The following is a 26,107-nucleotide window of genomic DNA, read 5'->3' on the forward strand; positions in this document are numbered from 1 at the left end:
AGCTGCCCCGAGTCTGCGAAGAAGGGTGGCATACAAATCTAATAAATAATAATAATAATAATTATTATTATTATTATTATTATTATTATTATAATTATAATTATTATTATTATTATCTAGATGTTCATGGCAGGCAAAAAATAGGAAGCTATTTCAAAGCTCTGGCTACTGCCTTAAGTTCCATTTGATGTGTAATAAACAAGACCAGATGGCAAAGTCCATTTTTATAGAATCATGTTTTATTGTAAAAAGCACCATCACATACACAATAAAATGCAAGACTTTCAAAATCTCACTTAAACTTTATTTAAAAGTTCTTTTGTAAAGATTTCCTACAAACAAAATAAGAAAGAATTCCTATCCCAGCAAAAATATTAAAAATTATAAAACACACTATTTTAGAAGATTACTAAAAATCTTCTATACCATGTTTTAAAAACTTTTGAACTTTGTTGTTACCCCAGCAGTGTACCAGAACCAGCAAATGCTGCATTTTTAGTAGTGTGATTGATCACACATACATAAAGAAAAATTGATATAAAGTCTAATCCAGCAAGAGTAAAAATAGAATAAAAAGTTGACGCCTTTTTTTTCAGAACAGACATAAGGCTTTTCAGCTAAAGTTATGTTCAGTTACAATGATGATAAAAGCAAGTATATAACAATGAAGTGTTTCTCCACATTCTTTTAGAATTCTTACAATAGCCAAAATAAGTATGCTGGTAGAATCCAAAGCAAACCCTAATTTGTTGAAACAAATAAAACTGCTAGTGGATAAAATAGTACATACTGTTGAAATTATAGAGTATATCCCAGACACAATGAGCAGTCAATCCACAAACACTTTAGCACCATATTGATAAAATCATGCAGCAAACATTTTCTTCAAGGTTTGTGCAGAAAGTAAAGCAGAAATAGCACAGTGCAAGTGCGCCTTATACCCTTAGCTTCTACATGGGGTATGTTGGCAATGGCTGACTCCTAGTTTTCTTAGAGGTATTTGTTGATATTTTGCTGTAATTAAGTTCCAATCATTGTCACAACACCAGACTTGATGTGAGCTAGAAAATGAACAATATTTTGTTAAAATTTCACTTCTGAAACATTTTCATGAAAATATTGTCTGATTAATTTAACAGAATACATAAAGGTAGGCAGGAATTTTGAAATAGGCAGCTAATGCTGTTTTCTAAAGCAGTTCCAGGACTGACTGCATAGGGTAAGCTGTGGGGTGCCATCCCACCCTCTATCTTGATGAGTCTATGCAGTCTAGATGACTTCTATACATGCAACCCCGGATTATCCTTTCTCATTTATCTAAATCTACATAATCAGAAAGACCTCAGAAACAATATTAAAATACAGTATAGAAAGCTGATCAACTTTATGCCACCAAACATGCTTACAGCAATACTATTTTTTTAAAAAAATATTTCCTTGTCTATGATTCAAATTTTGATTTAATATAGCAAACAACTAGAAATATTTTGACACTACATTTTATGACTTGGCAATACAATGACTTGTATCTGTGTATTTCCATAAAAACAATGCCATATAATAGTGAAATGCACCATAATTGTTTTATAGATCTATTATTAACTTGCTCTTAAAAATAAAAGCATGTAGTTAAACAATTATCTATTTATTACCTGAAATACAGACTTTTTCACAGTCTATTTGTGTGTTAAATCTATTTTCATTTCCACCACAGCCACCGTACCAGAATCTAGCACAACTTGCAGTCTCTGGATCAAAATACCATTTTAGAACAAAATTCCTGCAAGGACCATCTTCTTTGTTCAACTGACAGATATCTTTGACTGCAAACCAAGAGACAATGAATCAGTACATCACTTGTGTAAAAAAAGAAAGAAAGAAAGAAAGAAAGAAAAGAAAAGAATACTCTATGTGAATGTTCTTCATCATAAAGTTTACACACATTCACCTGAACAAGTATTTACAGTGACAATGCGCATGCTTCCTTCAGGAACAGTAATACACACATATATAGTAGTATTCAGTTTTATTATATACAGCAACATGCAGAATTAAAAGAAAATAAAGGATGATCTGTTGTAAAGGAGAGAAATCACCCTCAAATGTGGAAGTAATACAAGTTAAAGTCAATGGAATTCCTGCAAGGTATCTTAAAAAGAAGAGAACATTAGGTCTTGCTTTGTCATAGCTTTAAACATTGATAGAGTTTCAAGGAGTTATGGAATTAAACTACATAGAAGTTTCAAGTAAAAATAGACATAGAACAGTTCAATTTAAAAAGCCCAAACTTCAGAAATATATAGTGTACTCTTGATAACAATGATTTTGCAAGTATTTGTTCTACAGAATGCTATATTCTTTGGTCTTGAAGAATGCCATGAATCAGATATAACAAAAATAAGAAACATCATCCACCTCCATCACTCACATGCACAAACAATCGCCCAAGAAGACATTTTGGTAGTTACCAGAATTGGACCTGAGCACAAGTATAACAATGAGAGAAGTTAGCCCCCCCGCTTCTGCAAAGTGGTATGCAAAAATGAACAAATAAAACAGCAATTCATCAAGACCATTAACCACAATGCCAGAAATAACAAGTCTTTCAACAAACTCAGATCCAGACCAGATCTTTCTCTCCTCCAACGTATTCGCTCTCGCGAACTATGGGCAGAACTCAAGAGACGCTATGAACTCGGTGAAACAAACCTTTACATAGATTACCGCATGGAAAGCATCAAATCCAAAACCCATAATCCTCCCTACATCTTCCAGTCTAACTTCTCTCAACCTACCATCTCACAACATCAAACTGACACCTGCCAGACCACCATCCCACAACAACAAATGGACATCCCTACCACCTCAAACAAGAATAGGAGAGCTTGCCCCTTACTTCCTCTAACCACCACAAAACCAATCCCCAACACAAGACCAGTCTCAAATGTAAACTATTAAATGCTAGAAGTTTAGTCAACAAGATGTCTGAATTCCTCCTTCTACTTGACACCTCCAACTTTGATATAATTTTTATATGCGAAACATGGCTAAATGCTTCCTATCCAGATTCCATTATCACATCAAAAAACTACCATGTTTCTAAATTTAGAAAATATTTTCATCAATTTGTTATTAGCTAATATATATTAACATGAGATGTAACATTTATTATTAAAACCTAAGAAAATTCTTGATAATATTAAGGATATTGTTTATCTACTGTTTATTTACAATGTTTAAGAAATACAACACTGTTATCAAGAATTACATGTATTATAATCTACAACTTACAATGTATAATCGTATTACTTACCTGAACTGCTTGATTTCGTATTTCCCTTCCCTATCCCCCCCACCCACCCTTTTTTTCTTTTCTGTATATTCCTTCCTACCCTCCACTACCCTTTCCCTATTTCCTTTTTTTCTATATTTACAAATAAAGTATTTTTTTTTTAAACCTACCATGTTTTCTGCTCTGACCATGAATCCCGCAGAGGAGGCAGAGTAGCTATATTCTACAAAAAATTGCTGAACTTAAAAATCCTCAAAGTTGCACAGGATTTATCGGTACCTGAAACTATTGTCTGTGATTTATCCCTAAATACCACAATTCGCTTCTTACTCTGCTACAGAGCCCTGGACTACGACATCGAACATGCTAACAAATTATCCACATTACTAACGTGGGCAACCAACTGCCTATACCCCATTTCCTTCCTTGGAGACATCAAACTACCACACATTAACTGGTACTTAAATGAATGCAGCACGGAACCCATACATTCTACTATATATAATACCGTCACCTATCTGGGACTCAACCAACAAGTAACTAACAATACCAGACTTGATAACTGTCTGGATCTCATCTTCTGCAACAGCAAAAGTGCAATATATGGCTTACAAATAACAGAACCATTTTCCAATAGCGACCACAGCATGATAAACTTCAGTCTCAACCTAAGCCATACTATGATCCACCAAAATAATACAACACCAAAATTCAATTTCAAAAAAGCGAACTACGAACTCATTGAAGCCCACCTCTCAACATTAAACTAGAAAACTCTATTCTCTGAATGCTACACTACTGATGACCACTACAACACATTCCTACTCAAAATGAAAATTATCATCAGACTTCATGTACCTCTAACATGTACCACAAACAAAAAAAATAATCTTCCAATCTCAATAAGAAAATTACAAACAAGAAAAAAATATATCTGGAGGAAAAACAAAAAAGGGCAAGTTTCCAACTTCAAAAGTCGATATAAAAGCATTTACAATCAAATAAAAACAGAATGCCTAAACTACTACAGCAAACAAGAGGAAAACCTCCTACGCAACAAATCTAATAGAGCTTTCTACAACTTTGTCAACAATAAACTCAAAGACTCTAGACCTATCCCACCTCTCAAAGGATCCAACAACAAAGAATACCATGATGATTCATCCAAAGACAACCTCCTCAACTCTTTCTTTGGCTGTCTTTGTTAACAAACTCCCTCAACGACCTAACCCAAGTAGACTTCACTGAAGACAGAGTTGAAAAAGCATTACGTGACCTTAAACCTTCTCTATCAGTCGGACCAGATGGTCTTTGTGCTTACTTCCTAAAAAAGCTCTCTTCTGCCATAGCTAAACCACTAAGCATAATTTTTGAAAAATCCTTCAGAACCAGCACACTTCCTAAGCTATGGTCAAAAGCAATGGTCATCCCCATCTTCAAAAAAGGAGACCCCTCTCTTGTCGATAACTACAGACCAATTTCACTATGCTGCATCCCATGCAAAGTCATGGAATCAATTATAAACAAATCAATTACTCTCCATCTAGAAACTAATAATTTGCTCTCTAACAAACAATTTGGTTTCAGAAAAAAACTATCCTGCAACCTGCAGCTCCTCCACTGCAAAAATATATGGACAACTCATCTAGATCAAGGGAAATCTATAGATGCAATTTATATCAACTTCTGCAAAGCCTTTGATTCAGTGGTCCACCACAAACTACTACTAAAACTCAAATCCTATGGCATCTCAGGATCCCTCCACAGCTGGATTACAGCATTCCTGTCAAACTGACAACAAGTGGTCAAAATAGGAAGCACCATATCCACCACCGTCCCAGTTAAAAGCGGTGTTCCCCAAGGTAGTGTACTGGGACCAACGCCCTTCATTCTCTACATCAATGACCTTTGCGATTACATCAAAAGCAACTGTGTCCTCTTTACCAATGATGTAAAACTCTTCAACACCACCGATAACACAACTACTCTCCAGAAAGACCTGAACTCTGTTTCTGAGTGGTCTAACACATGGCAACTCCAAATCTCAACTAGTAAATGCTCTGTCCTACGCATTGGGAAAAAGAATCTGAACTCCATATACGAACTGAATAATCAAATTATCACCGATAATCCCCACTCAGTTAAAGACCTCGGTATACTAACAACAAAAGATTTAAGTGCCAAAGCCCTCTGCAACAACATAACCAAGAAGGCTTCAAGAGTTGTAAACCTAATCCTATGTAGCTTCTGCTCTTGCAATCTCACACTACTTACCAGAGCTTACAAAACTTTTGCCAGACCCATCCTCGAATACAGATCATCCGTTTGGAACCCATATCGCATCTCAGACATCAACACCCTTGAAATTGTCCAAAGATACTTCACCAGAAGAGCCCTTCACTCCTCCACTCGAAACAGAATACCCTACGAGACTAGACTTTCAATCCTGGGCCTAGAAAGCCTAGAACTAAGACGCCTTAAACAAGATCTAAGTATTGCCCACAAGATCATATGCTGCAAAGTCCTGCCTGTCGGCAACTACTTCAGCTTCAACCACAACAGCACAAGAGCACACAACAGATTTAAACTTAATATTAACCGCTCCAAACCTGACTGTAAAAAATATGACTTCAGTAACCGAGTTGTCGAAGTGTGGAACTCATTACTGGACTCCATAGTGTCACCCCCAAACCCCCAACAATTTACCCTTAAATTATCTATGGTTGACCTATTCAGATTCCTAAGAGGTCAGTAAGGGGCGAGTACAACTGCACTAGAGTGCCTTCCGTCCCCTGTCCTATTACCCTCATTGTGTATTGGACAAAATAAATAAACAAACAAACAAACAAACAAACAAACAAATAAATAAAATACATGGGACTGCCCTTGAAGAATATCTGGAAACTACAACTGCATGGGCCCTTAGAGTGTGGCAATAACTAAGAATTTCTGGGTTAAATTTTGTCAATAATTGGACATTTTGCAGATATAAATATATGATTGGGATAATGGGATGTAAATCCCATTATCCCAATAAACAAAGTGTGAGGTGAGAGAAATGTTATTAGTTCTGATATTAATTTCTAAAGAGGGCTAGACTTTTACATTCTGCTTAAGCAATATCAGACCTACCAACACTTTGTTTGTACATTAAGCACAATAGATTCAGTGTATTGTGTTATAAATGTCATCTAAAACCTGTGATATATGTTTATGAGGTTGGGTGAATGGGTAATAGCCACCAGGATCTTCGCTTATCTGGGGGGGAAATCCAAGAGAGTCTTATTTGCTTAATCTCTAGTTGAGAGATGATCAGAAAACCCCAGAGAGCCTGTGAAGTCAAAGAAATATCTTAAAAGAAGGCAAGAGCATACAGCCAGAGATAGTATTCTGCTGGTTCAAGCAAACTGATAGCGGCGACTGTGGGTGGGCCTGTACACCCACCCGAACATAATGCTGTCCTATTTAGCCACATTTTCTAGGCTAGGCACATGCAAGGAGGCTGAGCACTTGTGCAGCATGTGCACATGCTCACATTTGCAAACCGGTAGGGAACGTAAGTGAATACTTGTCATACCACTTGTCATACCACAAAACGTTTTTACATAGCTGCCAAGAAAACTACATGGACATGCCTTTATAGCTACCAGAAATTGTGCTCAACTCCAGGAAGGCTATATTTCTGTGTGTATGTGCATGTGTGTTCAGTACAATGGTACCTAGACAGCGATGGGCTATGAGCCGGAACGCTAAATTGCGCTCACGGCCATGGATCATAAGTTCTTGCAGGACCAGTGTGATTTTGCTGCTGCACCTGTGGAGGTAGCAAAATTGCGCCCGTGTTTCAGTGAGGTTTTACCTGCGGCTCTGTGCGCAATTTTGCTACCTCCACAGGTGCAGCAACAAAATCGTGCTGGACACGCAAGAATTTATGAGCCGTGGCGGCGAGCGCAATTTAGCGTTCCGACTCATAGCCCACCACTGTATCCAGATCAAATATAATTAATCAAACAATTTACGCACATTGCCTTTCTATTCTGTGCTTATTTTAAATACCTTTTTTACTTTTTAATAACATCAAGATAAATTATGTAAGCCTGTGTTTTCTTAAGTCTAAGAATTACTTAATGATTTCTGATAGATAAGTTAAACTACAATTTCATTAAATAATTATTTGCATCATTCTAATTTTCAGCTGTCTGGGTTAAATTTCCAAGTGATGGGGAAAAAGGAGATCATTCAAAGTATTTGTGCCAATTGCTTATGATGCCATGATAATATTTCTAGAAATATCATGGTTGAAAATTGTACTGGTCCTTTGATAATATTGTCATCATCATCATCATCATCAAGTGCTGATCTTTCTAATTGTCTGCCTACTGATGCTGTCCAATTTGGTGTTGCTTTGAATCTAATTAACACATACATTTCAAAAATTGCCCAATTTCTTCATACAAACAGTTTTACCCCCACGTTTCACATGGAATTGTTTTAAAGTACCTAAATAGATTCAGGACCATGTTTTTATTCGATATACTAAGTCACAGTGGCAGAATGCAGTATTGCAGGCTACTTCTGCTGAATACCGGCTGCCAGCAGTTTGACAGTCCGGGCCTCATTGGCTCAAGGTTGACTCGGCCTCCATCTTTCCAAGGTTGGTAAAATGAGGATCCAGATTGTTGGGGGCAATATGCTAATTCTGTAAACCACTTAGAGAGTGTTATAAAGCACTGTGAAGTGGTATATAAGTCTAAGTGCTATTTCTATTGCTCTACTCATATATCTAACATGAATTGTTTATTTTTCATATAAAGAGAAACTTAGATTAAATCTCTCATTTGTCATGTATTTTTAATCTGAAGGTTGGTAACTTCCAAGATCCTTCAAATAAATTTTGAACAAATACATCCAAATCAGATAAATGTAATCTGAAATGACCCATAGCCTTATTTTTTTAAAAAGAACATGTAGATGTATCATTCAAAGTAGAATGACTTCCTTGCAGATACGTGATGTACCAACATCATCCTAAATTCTGTTGTTTGCTAACATTGCCTGAGTCAAGACATAAATTTCTTAAATAAAAGTAAATCCCTGGCAAAATATATTCTATTCAACAAAATGAAGAGTCTAATTCATAGACATAATCCTAGTCTATGATAGGGCATTTTCCTTGATTCAGTAGACATCCATGAAATCTGGAATAGATACATGTTATTTATTCCTTTAAAAAATAAATCAAAATACCACAGCTGTGCAGTGCTCCAAGTTTGAAGACAAAAAGATACTAATGTTAAAGCTCTCAATAATTTCATAACCAAAGTCAGTTTTCCCAGCATAGTTTAGCAGCTACACTCAGTGTTCCCTCTAATTTTTGGGGGTGGGTGGGCGGAAAAGTATAGTGTCTGAGCGGCAGTCCCTTCGGGACTGGGCGGCACAGAAATAATAAATAAATAAATAAATAAACAAACAAATCAATAAAAAACCCACCCTGTTTTGCCTCAGAGAATTTCAAAATAAAATACTGTACTGTGTGTCTATAACAGTGAGCTCATAATAGGGCAACTCTCTCAATATCAAAATGCCACTTAAATAGTTGAGCTAGTTTCAAACTAGATTTTGATTTTCTTTCTCTCTTCCTCACTCCCATTCTTTTTCTTACTCTTTTCCTTCCTCTCTTTTTTCTATCTGTTTCTCTCTCTTCCTCTCTTCCTCTCTCTCTCCTTCCCTCTCACTTTTTCCCTCTCGGCTTCTGGGCAGGTTTGGAAAACTCTGAGTTGATGATGATTTTTAAGTGAGCAATTGCTCACTGCTCAGCTTAGAGGGAACTATGGCTACACTGGACAGATATGAAATGCTAGAAACAGGCCTGACTGCTAACAGGTGCTGTCTTCACATCCCATGTACTTTACTGCACTTTTTGGCTCCTGAATTGTAGTGTGGCACAGTCTACAAAATATACAACACAAACAGACCTTGGATAAGTTGAAGATATATTACCTAATAGAAGAATACTTTCTTGAGACTGAAAGAAGAACAAACCCCTATGTTTATTTAAAGCAGACATATAGGAAAATGTGTGGTTAAAAACATTTGATGTGAATAAATACATTTCAAAATTTGAAGTGATTTGCAGAGAGCAGGCTGCTGGTATGAAAACAAGCTTTTAATTCTTTTTTTTTTTAAATGAATGTGTGTGCAATTCTGGGAGAAAATATAATTATGTTATTTGGATGGAGTACAGATATCCCTAGGTTAACGACAGTGATTGGAACTGAGAATTACAGTATGCTGTTACGTGGCACAATTGTAAAGTGCAACACATGACTATGCCAACTTACAACAGCAATTGTGGCAGTCCCGGTTGCGATCACCAGGTGCACCACTTAATCACTATTTGAGACCTCCTACTGGTTTCCTGACTTTACTTGTGAGAAGCTGACATCGAAGAAATAGCAATCACATGGCCCTAGGATGCTGCATCATTATTAATTCCAAGCTGGTTGTCATTTGACCAGAGGGATACTGCAAGAGTTGCAACTTCAAGGCTCCTTGTTCAGCACCATCATAACTTTAAACAATCACTAAACAAATGGTTGTTAAATGAAGATTATTTGCAATTATCCAATTATTCCTTTTGAGCATGAAGAGCAACATTCTTTTGAAATCCTTTTCTTTCTATTTTCTCTTACTTTTTTCTTTCTCACACTTTTAAAGTTTATTTTTCTTTTTAGTTTGTATTATCTTTTGTTGTTTTAGGTTTTTTAAAAATAAATGTTAATAAATTTATTAAAATAAAAATAAAAAATAAAAAATATTTTAAAAATATATTTAAGTAACAATTAGTAAAAAGGTATCTTTTCCTTGCATGCGTGTATGTTGAATTGTCTGAGATATTCTACATCCTGTTAAATAAATGCACCATCAAATGCTTCTTCCTTTTTTACAAGTTATATGGGGAAAAGAAACAATCTTACATTTTCAAAATAATTAAAGCTAAATGGAATCACATGGATCTTAGAATTCCAGAAAAAGATTTTAACAGTTAGAATAATGCTACGTAGGCTTCCTCAATCTTTGCATGGATTACTACCTTGTTGTGGTGAAGGGGATTGCGTAGCTCAATGAAACTATGAGCTATGCCAAGCAGGGCCATCCAAGATGGACAGATCATAGCAGAAAGCTCTGACATAACATGATCCACTGGAGAAGGAAATGTCCACTCACTCCAGTATCTTTGCCATGAAAACTTCATGGATAGTACCAAAAGGCAAAAAGATGAAAGATGAGCCCCTCAGGTCGGAAGGTGTCCAATATGATACTGGGGAAGATCAGAGGGCTAGTATTAGTAGTGCAAGAAAGAATGAAGCGAATGAAAGGACACTCAGCTGTGGGTGTGTCTGGTGTGAAAAGAAAGTCCAGTGCTATAAGGATCTATACTCCATAGGAATCTGGAATGCAAGATTCATGAATCAAGGCAAGCCGGGTTTGGTCAAACAAGTGATGACAAGACTGAACATCAACATCTTAGGAATCAGTGAACTAAAATGAACAGGAATGGGTGAATTTAATTCAGATGACCATCACGTATACTACTACAGGCAAGAATACCTCAGAAGAAATGGAATAGCCTTCATAGTTAATAAAAGAGTTTTTGATAAAGTAGATCACAATCTCCTAATCCACAAATTAGAAAAAAATGGGGTAGATTATAACACATGTAGATGGATAAACAGTTGGCTGACCAACTGCACCCAACGAGTTGTCCTCAATGGCTCCAAATCCACATGGATGGAGGTATGCAGTGGGGTACCACAGGGTTCAGTCCTGGGCCCTGTGCTCTTCAATATTTTTATGAATGACCTAGATGAGGGAATAGAGGGGGGAACTAATCAAATTTGCAGACAACACCAAGCTGGGAGGAGTAGCCAACACCCTAGAGCAGTGATGGCAAACCTATGGCACAAGTGCCACAGGTGGCACGCAGAGCCATATCTGCTGACACATGAGCCGTTGCCCTAGCTCAGCTCCAACGTCCATGTGTGTGCTGGCCAGCTGATTTCTGGCTTGCACGGAGGCTCTGTGAGGGTGTTTTTGGCTTCCAGAGAAACTCTGGGGGATGGGGGAGGGCATTTTTACCCTCCCTTGGCTCCAGGGAAGAATTTGGAGCCTGGGGAGGGCAAAACACAAGCCTACTGGGACCATCAGAAGTTGGGAAACTGGCCATTTCCAACCTCCAGAGGGCCTCTGGGTGGTGGGGATAGCTGTTTTTGCCCTCCCCAAGCATTGAATTATGGGTGTGGGCTCTCGTGCATGTGCTAGCATGCACGCATTCTTTTTTGGCACCCAAGGAAAAAAAAGGTTGGCCATAACTGCCCTAGAGGATAGGCTCAAAATACAGAAAGACCTAGATAGATTAACACTGTGGGCCAAAACTAACAAAATGATGTTCAACCTTGAGAAAAGTAAAGTCCTTCACCTAGATATGCATGCAGATTGGGAGGACCCTAGATACGCATGCAGATTAGGAGGAACCTCACTTAGAAGTAGTGACTGTGAAAGAGATCTCAGAGTCATGGTGGATAACCAACTAAATATGAGCCAGCAATGTGCAGCAGCAGCTAAAAAAGCCAACACAATCTTAAGCTGCATCAACAGGAGGATAGACTAGGGAGGTGTTAATACCACTCTATAATGCCCTGATTGGATCACACCTGGAGTATTGCATTCAGTCAAAAGAGAAATAGAAACTCTGGAAAAAGTGCAACCAAAATGATAAGGGGACTAGAAACCAAGACATATGAAGAGGAGTTCTTGGAACTGGGCATAGATAGTCTAGTGAAAAGAAGGGGCAGAGGGGACATGATAGCAGTATACAGGTACTTGAGGGGTTGCCACAGAGAGGAGAGGGTCACACTATTTTCCAGGGCACCAGAGGGCCAGACAAACAACAATGGATGGAAGCTGACCAAGGAAAGATTCAACCTAGAAATAAGGAAGAACTTCAGAGTGATCAACCACTGGAACGGCCTGCCAGAGGAGACTGTGAACACCCCAACTCTGGACATTTTTAAGAGGAGATTGGACTGCCATATGGCTGGGGAAGTGTAGGGTTTGCTGCTTGAGCAGGGGGTTGGGCTTGATGACCTGCAGGGTCCCTTTCAACTCAAATGAATGAATGAATGATTGATTGAATGAATCAATGAATCAATGAATGAATCAATGAATTAATGAATCAATGAATTAATGAATCAATGAATTAATGAATCAATGAACGAACAAACTAATGAATAGGAAATGCAATATAGGGATACAATCCACAAAATGACAGAACGATCTTAGTTCAAATCCAAGGCAAACCATTCAACATCACAAGAGTCCATGTCTATGCCCCAACCACTGGTACTGAAGAGGATGAAGTTGACTGGTTCTATGAAGCCCTACAGCACTTTATAAAATTAACATCGAAAATGATGTCCTTATCATCATGGGGGATTGGAATGCTAAAGTAGGAAGCCAAAAGATAACTGGAATAACAGACAGGTTTGGCCTTGGAGTACAAAATAAAGCAGGGCACAGAGTGATATATCAAGAGAACATGGTCATAGCAAACACTCTTTTCCAACAACCCAAGAGACAACTCAACACATGGACATCACCATGTGTAATGGTCAACACAGATTGACTATGTGCTCTGCAGCCAAAGATGGAGAAGTTCTATACAGTCAGTAAAAACAAGACCAGGAGTTGACTGTGGCTCAGATCATGAGTTTCTTGTTACAAAATTTAAATCGAAGAAAGTAGGGAAAAAACGCTAGGCCATTCAGTTATGAACTAAATCATATCCTTGAGGAATATACAGTAAAGGTGACAAATAGATTTAAGGAATTAGATCTGATAGACAGAGTGCCTAAATAACTATGGATGGAGGTTAACAACATTGTACAAGAGGTAGCAACTAAAACCATACAAAAAAAAAATGCAAGAAAGCAAAATGGCTGTCTGAGGAAGCTTTACAAATACCCGAGAAAAGAAAGAATACAAAAGCCAAGGGAGAAAGAGAAAAAATACCCATTTGAAAGCAGAATTCCAGAGAATAGCTATAAGAAATAAGAATGCCTTCTTAAATGAACAGTGCGAAGAAATAGAAGAAAGCAATAGAATAGGGAGGACCAGAGAGCTCTACAAGAAAATTGGAGATATGAAGGGAACGTTTCATGATAAAGGACCAAAATGGTAAGGACCTAACAGAGGCAGAAGATATTAAGAATATATGGCAAAATTAGATAGAACTATGCAAAAATGAGCTTAACGTCCCTGATAATCATGAAGGGGTGGTCACTGACCTAAAGTCAAACATCCTGGAATGTAAAGTCAAATGGGCCTTAGCAAATCTGAGCAACAACAAAACTAGTGGCGGGACAGTATTCCAGCTGAGCTATTCCAAACCTTAAAAATGATGCAATAAATGTGCTACACTCAATTTGCCAGGAAATTTGGAAATCTCAACAGTGGCCACAGGACTGGAAAAGGTCAGTTTACATTCCAATTCCAAAGAAGAGCAATGCCAAAGAATGTTCAAACTATCCCACTATGGCATTCATTTCACATGCTATGCTCAGAATCCTACAAGCTAGGCTCCAGCAGTATGTGGACTGAAAACTACCAGACGTATAGGCAAGATTTCGAAGAGGCAGAGAAACCAGAGATCAAATTGCCAACATATGCTGGATCATTGAGAAAGCTAAGGAGTTCCAGAAAAACATCTACTTCTGCTTCACTGACTATGCTAAAGGCTTTGAGTGTGTGGATCACAACAAATGGTGGCAAGTTCTTAAAGAGATGGGAGTACCAGACCATCTTATTTGTCTCTTGAGAAACCTATATGTGAGCCAATAAGCAACAGCAAGAACTGGACACAGAACCACTGGTTGGTTCAAAACTATTTAACTTATATGCAGAGCACATTATGAGAAAGATGGGGCTAGATGAATCACAAATTGGAATTAAGATTTCTGAGAGAAATATCAGAATACTCTCAGAGTAAAAGTATATGACACTCAATACTTTATTACTAATGTAATTATATTCAGTTATCTCTTTGCCTGTTTTTGTTTTAGGGATGATTATTAGCTATCACCTTTCAATACACACATTTCCCTTGATCCGATTAATTTCAGATTTCTTTTCTTTTACTCATACCTTCTCTTGCTACCTTTTTTGCTCTGCTTCTTAATTTCCTTCTTGGAAATTTCCTCCTGGGTAAATTCTTCATGTGCACTTTCTGTCCTGTAAATGTTGAGACCAGTTATGTTACTATGGCTGTGATGCCTATAATGAGCATGCACAACCTAGATCTTGGGTGGAAATAAATGTTAACTAAATTTAATTCTGCATATTATTATTGTATAGTGTCTTCTTAAAAAGAAGTTGCAACAGTTCTTCAGTGCTTCATTTTCTCCTCACAACAGTTTATCCTACACAATTGAAAAGTCTATGAACAATCAAGTATACATTTTGTAGAGCAAATAGTTTGTCATACAGCCAAAGGGTGTTTGTTCAGTTCATTATTTTTTGTGGGTTCATTATTAACAAAAATTTGAGTCCTGTTGTTATTTACTTCTAATATTATTAAGAGACAAGAATCATGGAACATATATTATTTCACCAATTTTAACTGAACAGCTATAAAATCCCACCATTCAACAGGGTATGATAAAGTTTGTGATAAGTTCTTTTATGATAAAGTTTATGATAAGTTCTTACTGGAAATAATGTTGTATAAAAATTGGATTTCAGTGAAATAGATGAAATTATTCACAATATACTCCTGATTACAAAAGTTATTGAATATATTTCTGAAACCAATGCCAAGCATAATATTTACAATGAAAATTTGTATTAATATATTTTCAGACAAAATGGACAATGATTCAATAGAGTTCATTTGCAGATTCCCTTCCACCTGTTTCATGGAAGAAACATGGATTTTTAAATAACCATCTCTTGTGTTACTGGGGGGTGTAATTAACTGGTTTATATTTTCACCTTGCTTGAAAAATATTTCAGACAAAATTGAGGTCAGAAAAACATAATTAGGATAATGCAAAATAGAAATATGCCTCCCTGTTGAAATCTGATTAATTAATTAGAGTTCCAGATTCTGGGAACTCTATGGATAAATTATAGTTTGTACTTAGAATAACAGATTTGGAAGGAACCTTGTAGGTCATCTAGTCCAACCCCCTGCTCAAACAGGAGACCCTATATAATTTCTGACAGATGGCTGCCCAGTCTCTTCTTGAAAGCCCCCAATGATGAAACTCCCACAACTTCTGCAGGCAAATTCTTCCATTGGTTGATTGTTCTGTCAGAAAGGTTTTCCTTATTCCTAGGTTGATCTCCTTGATCTGTTTCCATCCTTTATTCCTTATGTGACCTTCAGGTGTTTTGGAAAACAGGTTTACCCACTCCTCTCTGTGACAGCCCTTTAAATACTGGAACACTGCTATCATGCTATCCCTGGTCCTTGTTTTCATTAAAATGTAGATACCCAATTCCAGCAACCATTTTTCATATGTTTTATCTTCCAGTCCACTAATAATCTTTGTTGCTCTTCTCTGCAACCAGTAATGGGCTGCTGTCCACACGGGGGAGGGGGGGATGCAGTGGGGGTAGTAAGTTTATGCACTATTTATAGAATACTTTTAATTGTCTTCCTTTTCTAGTACCTTAGTATGGATCCTATTAATTACTTTTAAAATAGGAAATAATTAAATAGTATGTTTTTACCCATAAATGCTTTAATCATTTTAATCACTATCTAGAACTGAACTTTTATGTCAATTACAGAAAATTAAGCTACTTGTCTAATCTGTTATCATACTGAAGCTTGTGGGTTCAGTAAAAACCTTAAAATATTACTCTGCTCCTCAACAAATAATGTTGTCTATCATTTGTCCTTTTTGTGGCTATTCAAATAATGTGACTTAATCAATTGAAAAAGAATCCAAGCACCTATTTGAAAATTTATCTTGGTTGATAAGCCACTCCCACCCAATCACATGACCTTTAAGCCACCCTGGTCACGTGATTGTCAAGCCACTTCCACCTGGTCACATGGTCATCAAACCACTCCCACCCAGTCACATGGCCATCAAGCTACACCCACAAAAGAAGCCACGCCCACAGCATGCAGTATAAATTTGGGCAGCCCATCATTGGACTCAACATATTTTTAAAGTGTGGTGACCAAAACTGGATGCAGTATTCTATGGGTGGCTGTACGAAGGTTTTATAGAGTGGTATTAGTATCTCAATTGATCTTGATTAAATCTCTCTGTTAATGCAATTTAGGATTGCATTGGGTTTTTTGTCTGTTGCCACACACTGCTGACTCATATTTAATTGATTATCCACTAAGACAGCAAGATCCCTCTCACAGTTACTGCTATTAAACTTGGTTTCTCAATCTGTATGTGGCATATGACCAGGGATGAGCAGCAGGCAGGACGGGGTGAAACGCAGTTCCACTGGCGGAAATGAAGATGTGTGTGCTGATTGGTGGCTGTCACTTCATGGACTACTGGTCTCGGCTAGGCTCTCCTTTTTTTCCTTGCTGCTACTACTGCATATGCACTTCTTTCTTTTTTCCTCTTTCCTCCTTCCTGGCCTCGGATGAGCTTCCCTCTCTCCTGCCTGGCTCCTCTCCAGCATCACAGGGCCACCTCCCACCTAAGGTGCAAGCAGAAGGCATGGGTGGAAACGGTGCTGGCAGCATTTATGCTTCTGGCAGCACGCATTTGCGTAACTACCAAGCCGGGGGGGGACAACCCAGGAAGGAGAGCGCGGAGAACGCAAAGCAAATTGTCACCCCAGCAAGCGACACTGGCAAGGTTGTAAGTCAAGGACCTAACAGTTCACTTGAACGATGATGATCGTTCAAGCCACTCCCACATGATCACATGGCTGGCAAGCCACTCCTACCCAGTCACATGACCATTAAGCCACACCCACAAAATAAGCCACACCTACAGTGTGGCAGTAAAAATTTTGGCTGCCCAAAATTACTGCATATTTTACTGCATATGACAATCCATAGTTTCTCCATAGTCATTCAAGGGATCTCATTGATTTCATTTCCCCAAACTTCCCAAATAAAAGATTGTTCTACATTCATTTTCGTGAGATGCAATAAATGTGTATTTCTGCTTGTTTCAATTTTTTAAAAAAACTTCAATGGTTCAATTGATCTTTATTGTTTCTAGGATCAATTGATTGGATGCCTCTGATACTTAGTAACTATCTTCAGGTCCATAATTAGAAATATATATAAATATATCATTTCATTTTTTTCCATGCCCACTTCAGCAATTTATATTACTACTAGAAAAGCAATTGCTTTAACTATTCTGATCTTTGGGATAACTGAAATGTTATCATTTGTCATGAACTTCTCAAAGTTTCCATTCACCTTAAGTTCTCTTGTTCTCCAAAACACTGTTCAGCTTCTTATTTTACTATAGCAAACAAACATAAATCTATCCATTTCCTTCACTTCTTTGTTGTAAACAATGAATTACCTAAGTATACTTTTATCTTTTTAATGTTTAGCATTTAAACATTTCCATGTTCATTTTATCTTTTTAATGGACTCTTTTAAATCTTAGTTACATTGATAATCTGTGCCAACTCAGTAATATCGACTCTGATATGTAAGAGTTTCAGGATTTCAAGATGGATTTTTTTCTTAGCCCCTTTGCTGATGATGAGAATTGAACTTGCAGTGGCCTTTAACCTATAGGGCATGTGCTCAGAAAAAAATATTTGAGAAAATGCAGAAATATTATTACACAAAGTGAATACAGTGATCCCCCGCTCGTTGCGAGGGTTCCGTTCCAGGACCCCCCGCAACGAGCGGGTTTTCGCGAAGTAGCGCTGCGGAAGTAAAAACACCATCTGCGCATGTGCAGATGGTGTTTTTAACTTCCGCAGCGCTAGCGAGGAGCCGAAGATTGGGGGGCGGCGCGGCCGCCGACATGGGGGGCTCGCTAGCACCCCCCGAACCCCCAACCCGGGTTTGGGGGGGTGCTAGCAAGCCCCCCATGTCGGCGGGGATGTTTTAAAACACCCGCGCGGCTTTCCAATGAGTCCCGAAGACAAACGCGGAAGTTTGCCGTTTGTCTTCGGGACTCATTGGAAAGCTCCGATCGTTTTAAAACAGTTGCGCCGTTCTCCGCTGACTCCTGGCGAACTTCCCCGCTTTAGGAGTCAGCGGAGAACGGCGCGCCTGCTTGGCTTCCCTCGCCAGCGCAGCCAACGTGCGCTACGATCTTCCGGGCGAGCCAGGCTCAGCGGATCAAGCCCGGCTCCTCTCGGCCCAGCATCCCGGGCCAAGCGGCTGCCTTCCGTCACTGAGCCTGGCTCGCCCGGAAGATCGTAGCGCGCGTTGGCTGCAGCGGCTGCGACATTGCTGCCGGCTTGGCTTCCCTCGCCGCTGCAGCCAACGCACGCTACGATCTTCCGGGCGAGCCAGGCTCAGTCACTGAAGGCAGCTGCTTGGCCCGGGATGCTGGGCCGAAAGGAGCCGGGCTTGAAGATCGCAGCGCGCGTTGGCTGCGGTGGCGAGGGCTTGCGATGGAGGGTGGAGGAAGCGGCCATGGGAGGGCGAGCTGCCTCAGGGAGGAGGATCGGGCGGGACCAGGTGGGGGCTGGAATTTCTCCGCTGGGAAGAAGCTGCCAGGGCGAAGGGCGGGCGAGCGGCGAAGGGCGGGCGAGCGGGTGCTGGGGAGGGCTTCTCGCCCTCCTGCCAGCAAGAGGGGGAGCGAACGGCGTGGGCGGGTGAAGGGCGGGCGAGCGGCAGCGAGGAGTTTGCGTGGGCGGTGGGGAAACTCCTCGCTGATGCCAGCAAGAGGGGGAAGACCCAGGGAAGCCGCCCAGCAGCTGATCTGCCGGGCGCCATCTACGCATGCGTGCCCATAGAAAAAAGGGCACGCATGCGTAGATGGTATTTTGACTTCCGGGTTCAAAATTCGCAAATTACCCTGTTCGCAATGGTTGGGGACGCAATAACCGGGGGATCACTGTAATGTCAGAGTTATTTCAGGTTTTACATCATTTACGTCATGCTAGATGCTCTGATTTGAAATTATTAGTACAGAATACCAAGATTAGATTTTGCTACCTTGCTATTATGCTATTTCATCCCTTGACTAGCATTATGCCATGGCAGGTACTCCTACAGGATCAGACAGGTAAGTATGGATGAGTGGAAAGATGGGGAGATTTATTATCTCCTCATATATTATTTAGAAATAAAAAATGATGGAGAAGTAAATGAAGTCTGTAGAATTCTGCATCCCATTCATGGATAATCCCTGTCCTTGAGAGCATTAATCTAATGTCACAGTAAACACTGGCAATTTTCAGATGTTTAGAAGAAAGCCTAAACAAGAGAGAATAATACTACTATATCACCATAGCTATGGGTAACAATCCAAGAAGCAATGGATAACCAAGAGAAGAAAGTAGCTGTCATATATTTTATATTTAGCAGATAACTAAGAAGGGTTATAAAGCAATACATGCTTATCTTGGCATTAGTTTCTCCAAATTCTGCTTGCTTACTTATTGTGAATGGTTTAATATTTGTGAAGTCCTATCCTGCACCTCCCACCTCAGTCCTAAGAGATTTTCAAGAAAACATAAATAGGCTTCTCTTATTGGTTAGGTATATGAACTTTAGCACCAGCCCCCAAAGATTATGTAACTTTGGGGATGGCCGGCATTTTTGGATGTCCTGATTAAAAAATCATCTGAATCCTAATCCATTCACACAAAACTTCTTGAACATTTGACTTATTTAATATCATTTGCTTCCATTTATATCAATTTACAACAATTGTAAATGATTTAAGTATGGAAATGCTATAGACTATAGCAATAATGTACATTCATATTTGATGTTCATTCAGATATTGTAGATACTCCTCTTGTCCATTAAACCAAGGTTTTAACTTAATGCTATACAAGAAATAAAACCTTTTCTGTCATCTAATTAATTGCATCTACGTATCTATTCTATCTATCATCTTCACATGACCTTAGAACAAAATGCTCCTAATGGAGAGATGAAAGATATTCTTCTGAAAACATGAAAAATGAAATAATGTTCATATTATGGACATTTTATTTCTTCTTTATCAATGTCCATAAGGCAGTGCTTGGAAATGTCCCAGGTTTGCTTTGAAGATTAGCATAAAGAGAGTACTCACTAACAGTAAAAGAATATAGCAATAGCACTTAACCCTGCTACGCTGTTCAAAACAACTATACACTTGTACTCTTTTTGAGTCTGTGTGACTCGAATGGAAAATTCTTTATCTTTATATTTGGTCAATTTGAAAACTTCTTTCCCTTGGAAACCAGGTTGAACATAAACATCATTTTTTTCAGTTCATTTATATTTTTCTTATGATCAGGAATGTTCAAACTAGTAATCCCACACCAAATTTAGTAAAATTGTACAAATTTTGAAGGCTAAACTATCTATAATTTTTTTAAAAATTCACAAAAGGGGGGGGGGCTTTTATGAGCAAAATAAACCAATAAGCATTATTTTTTTATTTCAATTTTCATTTCATTGCAGCAATGTTCAACCTAGTTTCCAAGGGAAAGAAATTTTCAAATTGACCAAATATAAGCACTTAAAATAAAGAATTTACGGTTCGAGTCACACAGACTTGAAAACAGTACAAGTGTGATTTTTTTTGCCCAGCAAAAACTAAGCCCCCCATCCTCCAAAAAAATCTCATAGAGAGAACCCCTAAAATGATGAAAAGTCATGAAATTTCAAGTTTCAGAAATGCAGGGAAAATTTTTTACAGGATCTCAAACTTCGATTTTGAATCTCACAGACTCGAAACATGACAGCAGGGTTAAGACTTATATATCGATTTACAGTGCTTTAACACTGTAAGCAGTTTAGAGAGTCAGCATATTGCCCCCAACAATTTGGGTCCTCATTTTACCCACCTCGGAAGGATGGAAGGCTGAATCAACCTTGAGCCTGGTGAGATTTGAATTGCCATATTGCAGGTAGTGGCAGGCAGCAGAAGTAACTGCAGCACTGCATTATAATGACCGTGCCACCATGGCTCATACAGCTACAGTGACTTGGACAAGCTCTAAAAACCTGTCTAAATATGCAGCTTGAATGTAAGATCAAAATAAATACAGTGGTACCTCATCTTACGAACAACCCGAGATACGAACCCGGGGTTCAGAAAAATTTTGCCTCTTTTTACGAACTTTTTTCTTCTTACAAACGCGCTGCCGCCGCCAAGAAGCCCCGCCGCCCAGCTGTCACTTTTTGAAATAGCGGGGGGGGGGGGGCTTCCCAGCGTCCTCCTGAACCCAAACGCCAAACCCGAACTTCCGGGTTCGGTGTTCAGGAGGCCGCCGAGAAGCCCCCTGGCTGTTTCAAAAGGTGACAGCCAGGCAGCGGGGCTTCCCAGCGGCCTCCCGAACGCTGAACCCGGAAGTTCGGCAAAAGTTCGGGTTTGGGAGGCCGCTGGGAAGCTCCGCCGCCCGGCTGTCACCTTTTAAAACAACCGGGGGGCTTCCCAGCGGCCTCCTGAACCCGAACACCAAACCCGAACTTCCAGGAGAAGCACTGGGGAGGAGCAGAAGGGCCGGCTTGCCTCCCTCCCCAGCGCTTCTCCTAGGAACACAGGGACGGCGAAGGGGCAATGGGAGAGAGAATGGAAGGCTCAGGACTCCGTCAGTCGCAGCGCTGGCTGGCAACTTTTCTTTTTAGCGCTGGGGATGCAAGCCGGCCCTTCTGCTTCTCCCCAGCGCTAAAAAGAAAAGTTGACAGCCAGCGCTGCGACTGACGGAGTCCTGAGCCTCCTGTTCTCTCCCCCATCGCCCCTTCGCCATCCCTGTGTTCCTAGGAGAAGCGCTGGGGAGGAGCAGAAGGGCTGGCTTGCCTCAAACCCCAGTGCTTCTCCCAGGAACACATGGGCGGTGGGGGGAGAGAAAGGAAGGCTCAGGACTCCGTCAGTCGCAGCGCTGGTTGGCAACTTTTCTTTTTAGCGCTGGGGAGGCAAGCCGGCCCTTCTGCTCCTCCCCAGTGCTAAAAAGAAAAGTTGACAGCCAGCAGCTCCCCAGCCACCGAAGGAGGCTTAACCCCGCCCCTCTGCCCCACCCATTGCCCGTGGCCGGCAGAAGAGCAGGGGCAGGCAGGAGGCAGTTCTGCCAGATACGGGCGATGGGTGGGACAGAGGGGCGGGGTTAAGCCTCCTTCGGCGACTAGGGAGCTGCTGGCTGTCACCTTTGCACTGGGCAAAGCACTCTTCACCTCCCACCGGGCAAGAGCGCTCTTCTGCCGGCCACAGGCGAAGGGCAGGGAAGCCTCTTGCAGTAACTGCTACAGCGGAGACATTTGGGGTTTTGGCTGGGGGGGAAAAGGCAGGAGGTCCGGCGCTTCACTTGCCCTCCCAGCTAAAAGGCAAAGCCGCGCAGCTCCCCAGCCACCGAAGGAGGCTTAACCCTGCCCCTCTGTCCCACTCATCGCCCATGGCTGGCAGAAGAGCGGGGGCAGGCAGGAGGCAGTCTTTAACATGCCGCAGAGGCTCTGGAGTGCCGCCCGGTCGTCGTCACAGCACTGGCTTTCGCCCTTGTTGCGTTCACGAGCTTTCATGCCCAGGAAGCTCTCCGAGCTCGGGAAGGAGCCCACAGTCAGTTGGCTGCGGGCGGGAGGAAGGCGAATGCGACTTGCCCTCCCAGCCAAAAGGCAAAGCCGCACAGCTCCCCAGGCACCGAAGGAGGCTTAACCCCACCCCTCTGTCCCACTCATTGCCCGTGGCCGGCAGAAGAGTGGGGGCAGGCAGGAGGCAGTCTTTAACATGCCGCAGAGGCTCTGGAGCGCCGCCTGGTCGTCGTCGCAGCACTGGCTTTTGCCCTTGTTGCGTTCGCGAGCTTTCATGCCCAGGAAGCTCTCCGAGCTCGGGAAGGAGCCCACGGTCAGTCGGCTGCGGGCGGGGCTGGGCCGCCTCCCGGCTGTTATTTTGTAGAGAAGTGAGAAGAGGAGGAGGAGCTGGATGCTGGTGGTGGCGGAGGAAGGCGAATGCGGTCCGGAGGCTGGGAGGGAGGCAGAATATGGGAGGAAGAGGGAGGCAGCCTCCACGCTTTTCTTTCGGCGGAGGAGCTAAGTGGCCAGACAAAGGGATCAATGTAAAAGCACCGCTGGGCTGGGAATGTCTTTGGCCAATTAGCTCCTCCGAAAGAAAAGCGTGGAGGCTGCCTCCCTCCTCCTCCCGTATTCTGCCTCCCTCCCAGCCTCCGGGCCGCATTCGCCTTCCTCCGCCACCACCAGCATCCAGCTCCTCCTCCTCTTCTTGCTTCTCTACAAAATGACAGCCGGGCAGCGGCGCAGAGGCTGGGGGTGGCGGGTGTGTGTGGAAGAGGTCCGTGGGAGAACTTGGGGTTCCACAGCCACCGCCCCGTGGAAGGGACCTAGCTGGGAAGCTCCCGAAGGTGATCTTTGCGGGGGGCCTCAGGAGAGCAAGCAGCAAGCGTGGGCTGGGGTCTTTCCTCTGGGGGCAAAGGTGTGGTCGCGGGGTGCCTTTGCTGCAGGCAGGTGTCTAGGCACCGCAGCTCCCCCCAGTTCTCCTGCAGAACTCTTCCATACACACCCGCCGCCTCCAGCCTCCGTGCCACCGCCCAGCTGTGATCTTGTAAAGCGAGAAGAGGAGCTGGATGCCACTGGCGGTGGAGGAAGGCGAATGTGGCTGGGAGGGAGGTGGAATATGGGAGGAGGAGGAAGAGGAAGAGGAGGAGGAGGGAGGAAGGAGAGAGAGAGAGAGGTTTCTGCTTGAAGTTAAAGGTGGCGGCGCAGCGCGAATCCAGCAAGGGCTTCTCCAACCTTTTCCCTCCCTTCCCTTCGAGTCATTGCAGCCGGACAGTAACTGTCTACCCAATCCACCCACGAGGCTCCCTCCGGGCACCCTGCACTCTCTCTCTCCCCCCGTCTCCCCCCTCCTCTACCCACCCCCGAACGATCTGAATGCTGGCAGTAATGAGGCAAAAGGGGTGAGTTTTCCGCTTGCACGCATTATTGGCTTTTCCATTGATTCCTATGGGAAACATTGTTTCATCTTACGAACTTTTCACCTTACGAACCTCGTCCCGGAACCAATTAAGTTCGTAAGATGAGGTATCACTGTATTGTCTTCTAGTCCTCTATTCAAAATTGTTTATCTGTGAGAATGTCTAAATAGAGGGCTCCAAAGAACTTGTAACTGAAGGTATTGATAACCAGCTGACTGATAAGGCAGGCTCACAAACCAGCTGGGAAGTCAAATGTTCTGATGTATAAAGTTTGGTCTTAGAATACAATGTGGGAAATTGCCTAACATTTAACCAGATCGTTAACCAATCTAGCACTATATACTCTTTCCAATATATATTTTTTTAAAAAAATCAGTTCTGGAATCATTTCATTCTATTCTTAGCTGCTTTTATTTTTTTAAGAGTCAGAGATTATTAGTTCTCACATTCAGATTTTCCTACTAAAACTGACTAGAATGTGAGGATGCCCCCCCCCCCCAAAAAAAGGTCCAATAACCTTTCAGGATCTGCTTCTTAAATTTCCTTAAAAAACTTTCCCTTTGGCCCAAATCCTGACTTCTTTAGAGATGTTACTCTAGTAAAAAGTCTTTGGGTTTGTAAAACGCCTTCTAGCATCAGGTTCTCAATGTAGCGCAGGATGAAGAAAGTTTACATGGCATCATTTTAAGTGAGTGTTTGGATCAAATGGTAAGGCAGTGTTTCCCAACCTTTTTTGAGCCGCGGCACATTATTCATATTTTCAAAATCCTGGGGAACACTGAACGGGGGGTGGGTGGGGGGGGTGGCTAAAGAAAAGTTTTGACAAAAAAAAATCTTCCTCCATTTCGCTCTATTTCTCCCTCACTCTTTCTCTCTCTTCCTTCCCTTCTTTCTCTCTCTCCATCCCTCTTTCTTTCTTCCTCTCTTTTTTGCTCTCTTTCTCTCTCCCTCCTTCCCTCCCTATATGTCTTTCTCTCTCCCTTGCTCTCTCTCCCTCTCTTGCTATCTCTCTTTCATTCTCTCTCTTTCTTTCTTTCTCTCTTTCTCTCTCTCTCTGTCTCTCTTTCTCTGTCTCTCTTTCTCTCTCTCTTGCTAGCTCTCTTTCTCTTTCTCTCTCTCTCTCTGCCTCTCTTGCTATGTCTCTCTTGCTCTGTCTCTCTTTCTCTCTCTTCCTTTCTTCTCTGCGGAGGCCGGCGAAGGTTTTTCTTATTTTAAATGTTCCGGGTGGCAGGAGCCCGCACGCACACACCCCCGACATTCCAAATTCTGCCTCAGCTGTGAGAAGAACGCCTGCCCCGCCTGTCCTGCAGCCCTTTCGCTGATAGCCTGGGACAAAAGCGCTCCGTGAAGGGACTGCAAGAGGGGCCGGGCGGGCATTAGCAGCCGGATGAGGAGGACGAGAAGCCGCTGCAGCCACCCCCAATCCCCCCCCTTCCCTGGGTGCCTTCCAAAGGCCCCTGGAAAAAGGCAGGAGGTAGCAACAAGGCGCGAGGACAAGCAGGCAGCTTGGCGGAGGGGAAGCACTGAGGGGCTCTCCTCCTTCCCCACCCCCGCGCTTCTCTCCCGCCCTGGCTTTTGCTTTGCCCGCAGATTTCCCCCGCAGTTCAAAAGGAGGCAAGAGGTGGCCTGGATGAAATTGCGGGGAAATCATGGGGCGAAGCAAAAGCCAGGGCGGGAGAGAAGCGCGGGGGGTGGGGAAGGAGG

At 41.7% G+C, this 26,107-nt stretch overlaps 1 protein-coding gene across 13 annotated transcripts in view; it reads right to left on the minus strand.

The window, feature by feature from the left end:
* Positions 1 to 221: 221 nt before the first annotated feature.
* Positions 222 to 26,107, minus strand: part of COL6A3 (collagen type VI alpha 3 chain) — a 180,828-nt gene continuing 154,942 nt past the window's right edge. For 11 of the 13 annotated variants that reach the window (XM_070732276.1, XM_070732287.1, XM_070732288.1 and 8 more), the window contains 2 exons: positions 1,653 to 1,823; positions 222 to 1,061 (listed from right to left, as the gene is read on the minus strand). In XM_070732276.1, coding sequence (XP_070588377.1) covers positions 1,021 to 1,061; positions 1,653 to 1,823 — 212 coding nt within the window. In that variant the 3' untranslated portion in view covers positions 222 to 1,020. Of the gene's footprint in view, positions 1,062 to 1,652; positions 1,824 to 14,494; positions 14,582 to 26,107 lie in introns of all 13 variants that reach the window. The other 2 variants (XM_070732284.1, XM_070732279.1) reach the window with 1 other exon arrangement.

The sequence above is a fragment of the Erythrolamprus reginae genome, chromosome 1 (genome assembly GCF_031021105.1).
Source record: "Erythrolamprus reginae isolate rEryReg1 chromosome 1, rEryReg1.hap1, whole genome shotgun sequence".
Taxonomy (NCBI): domain Eukaryota; kingdom Metazoa; phylum Chordata; class Lepidosauria; order Squamata; family Dipsadidae; genus Erythrolamprus; species Erythrolamprus reginae.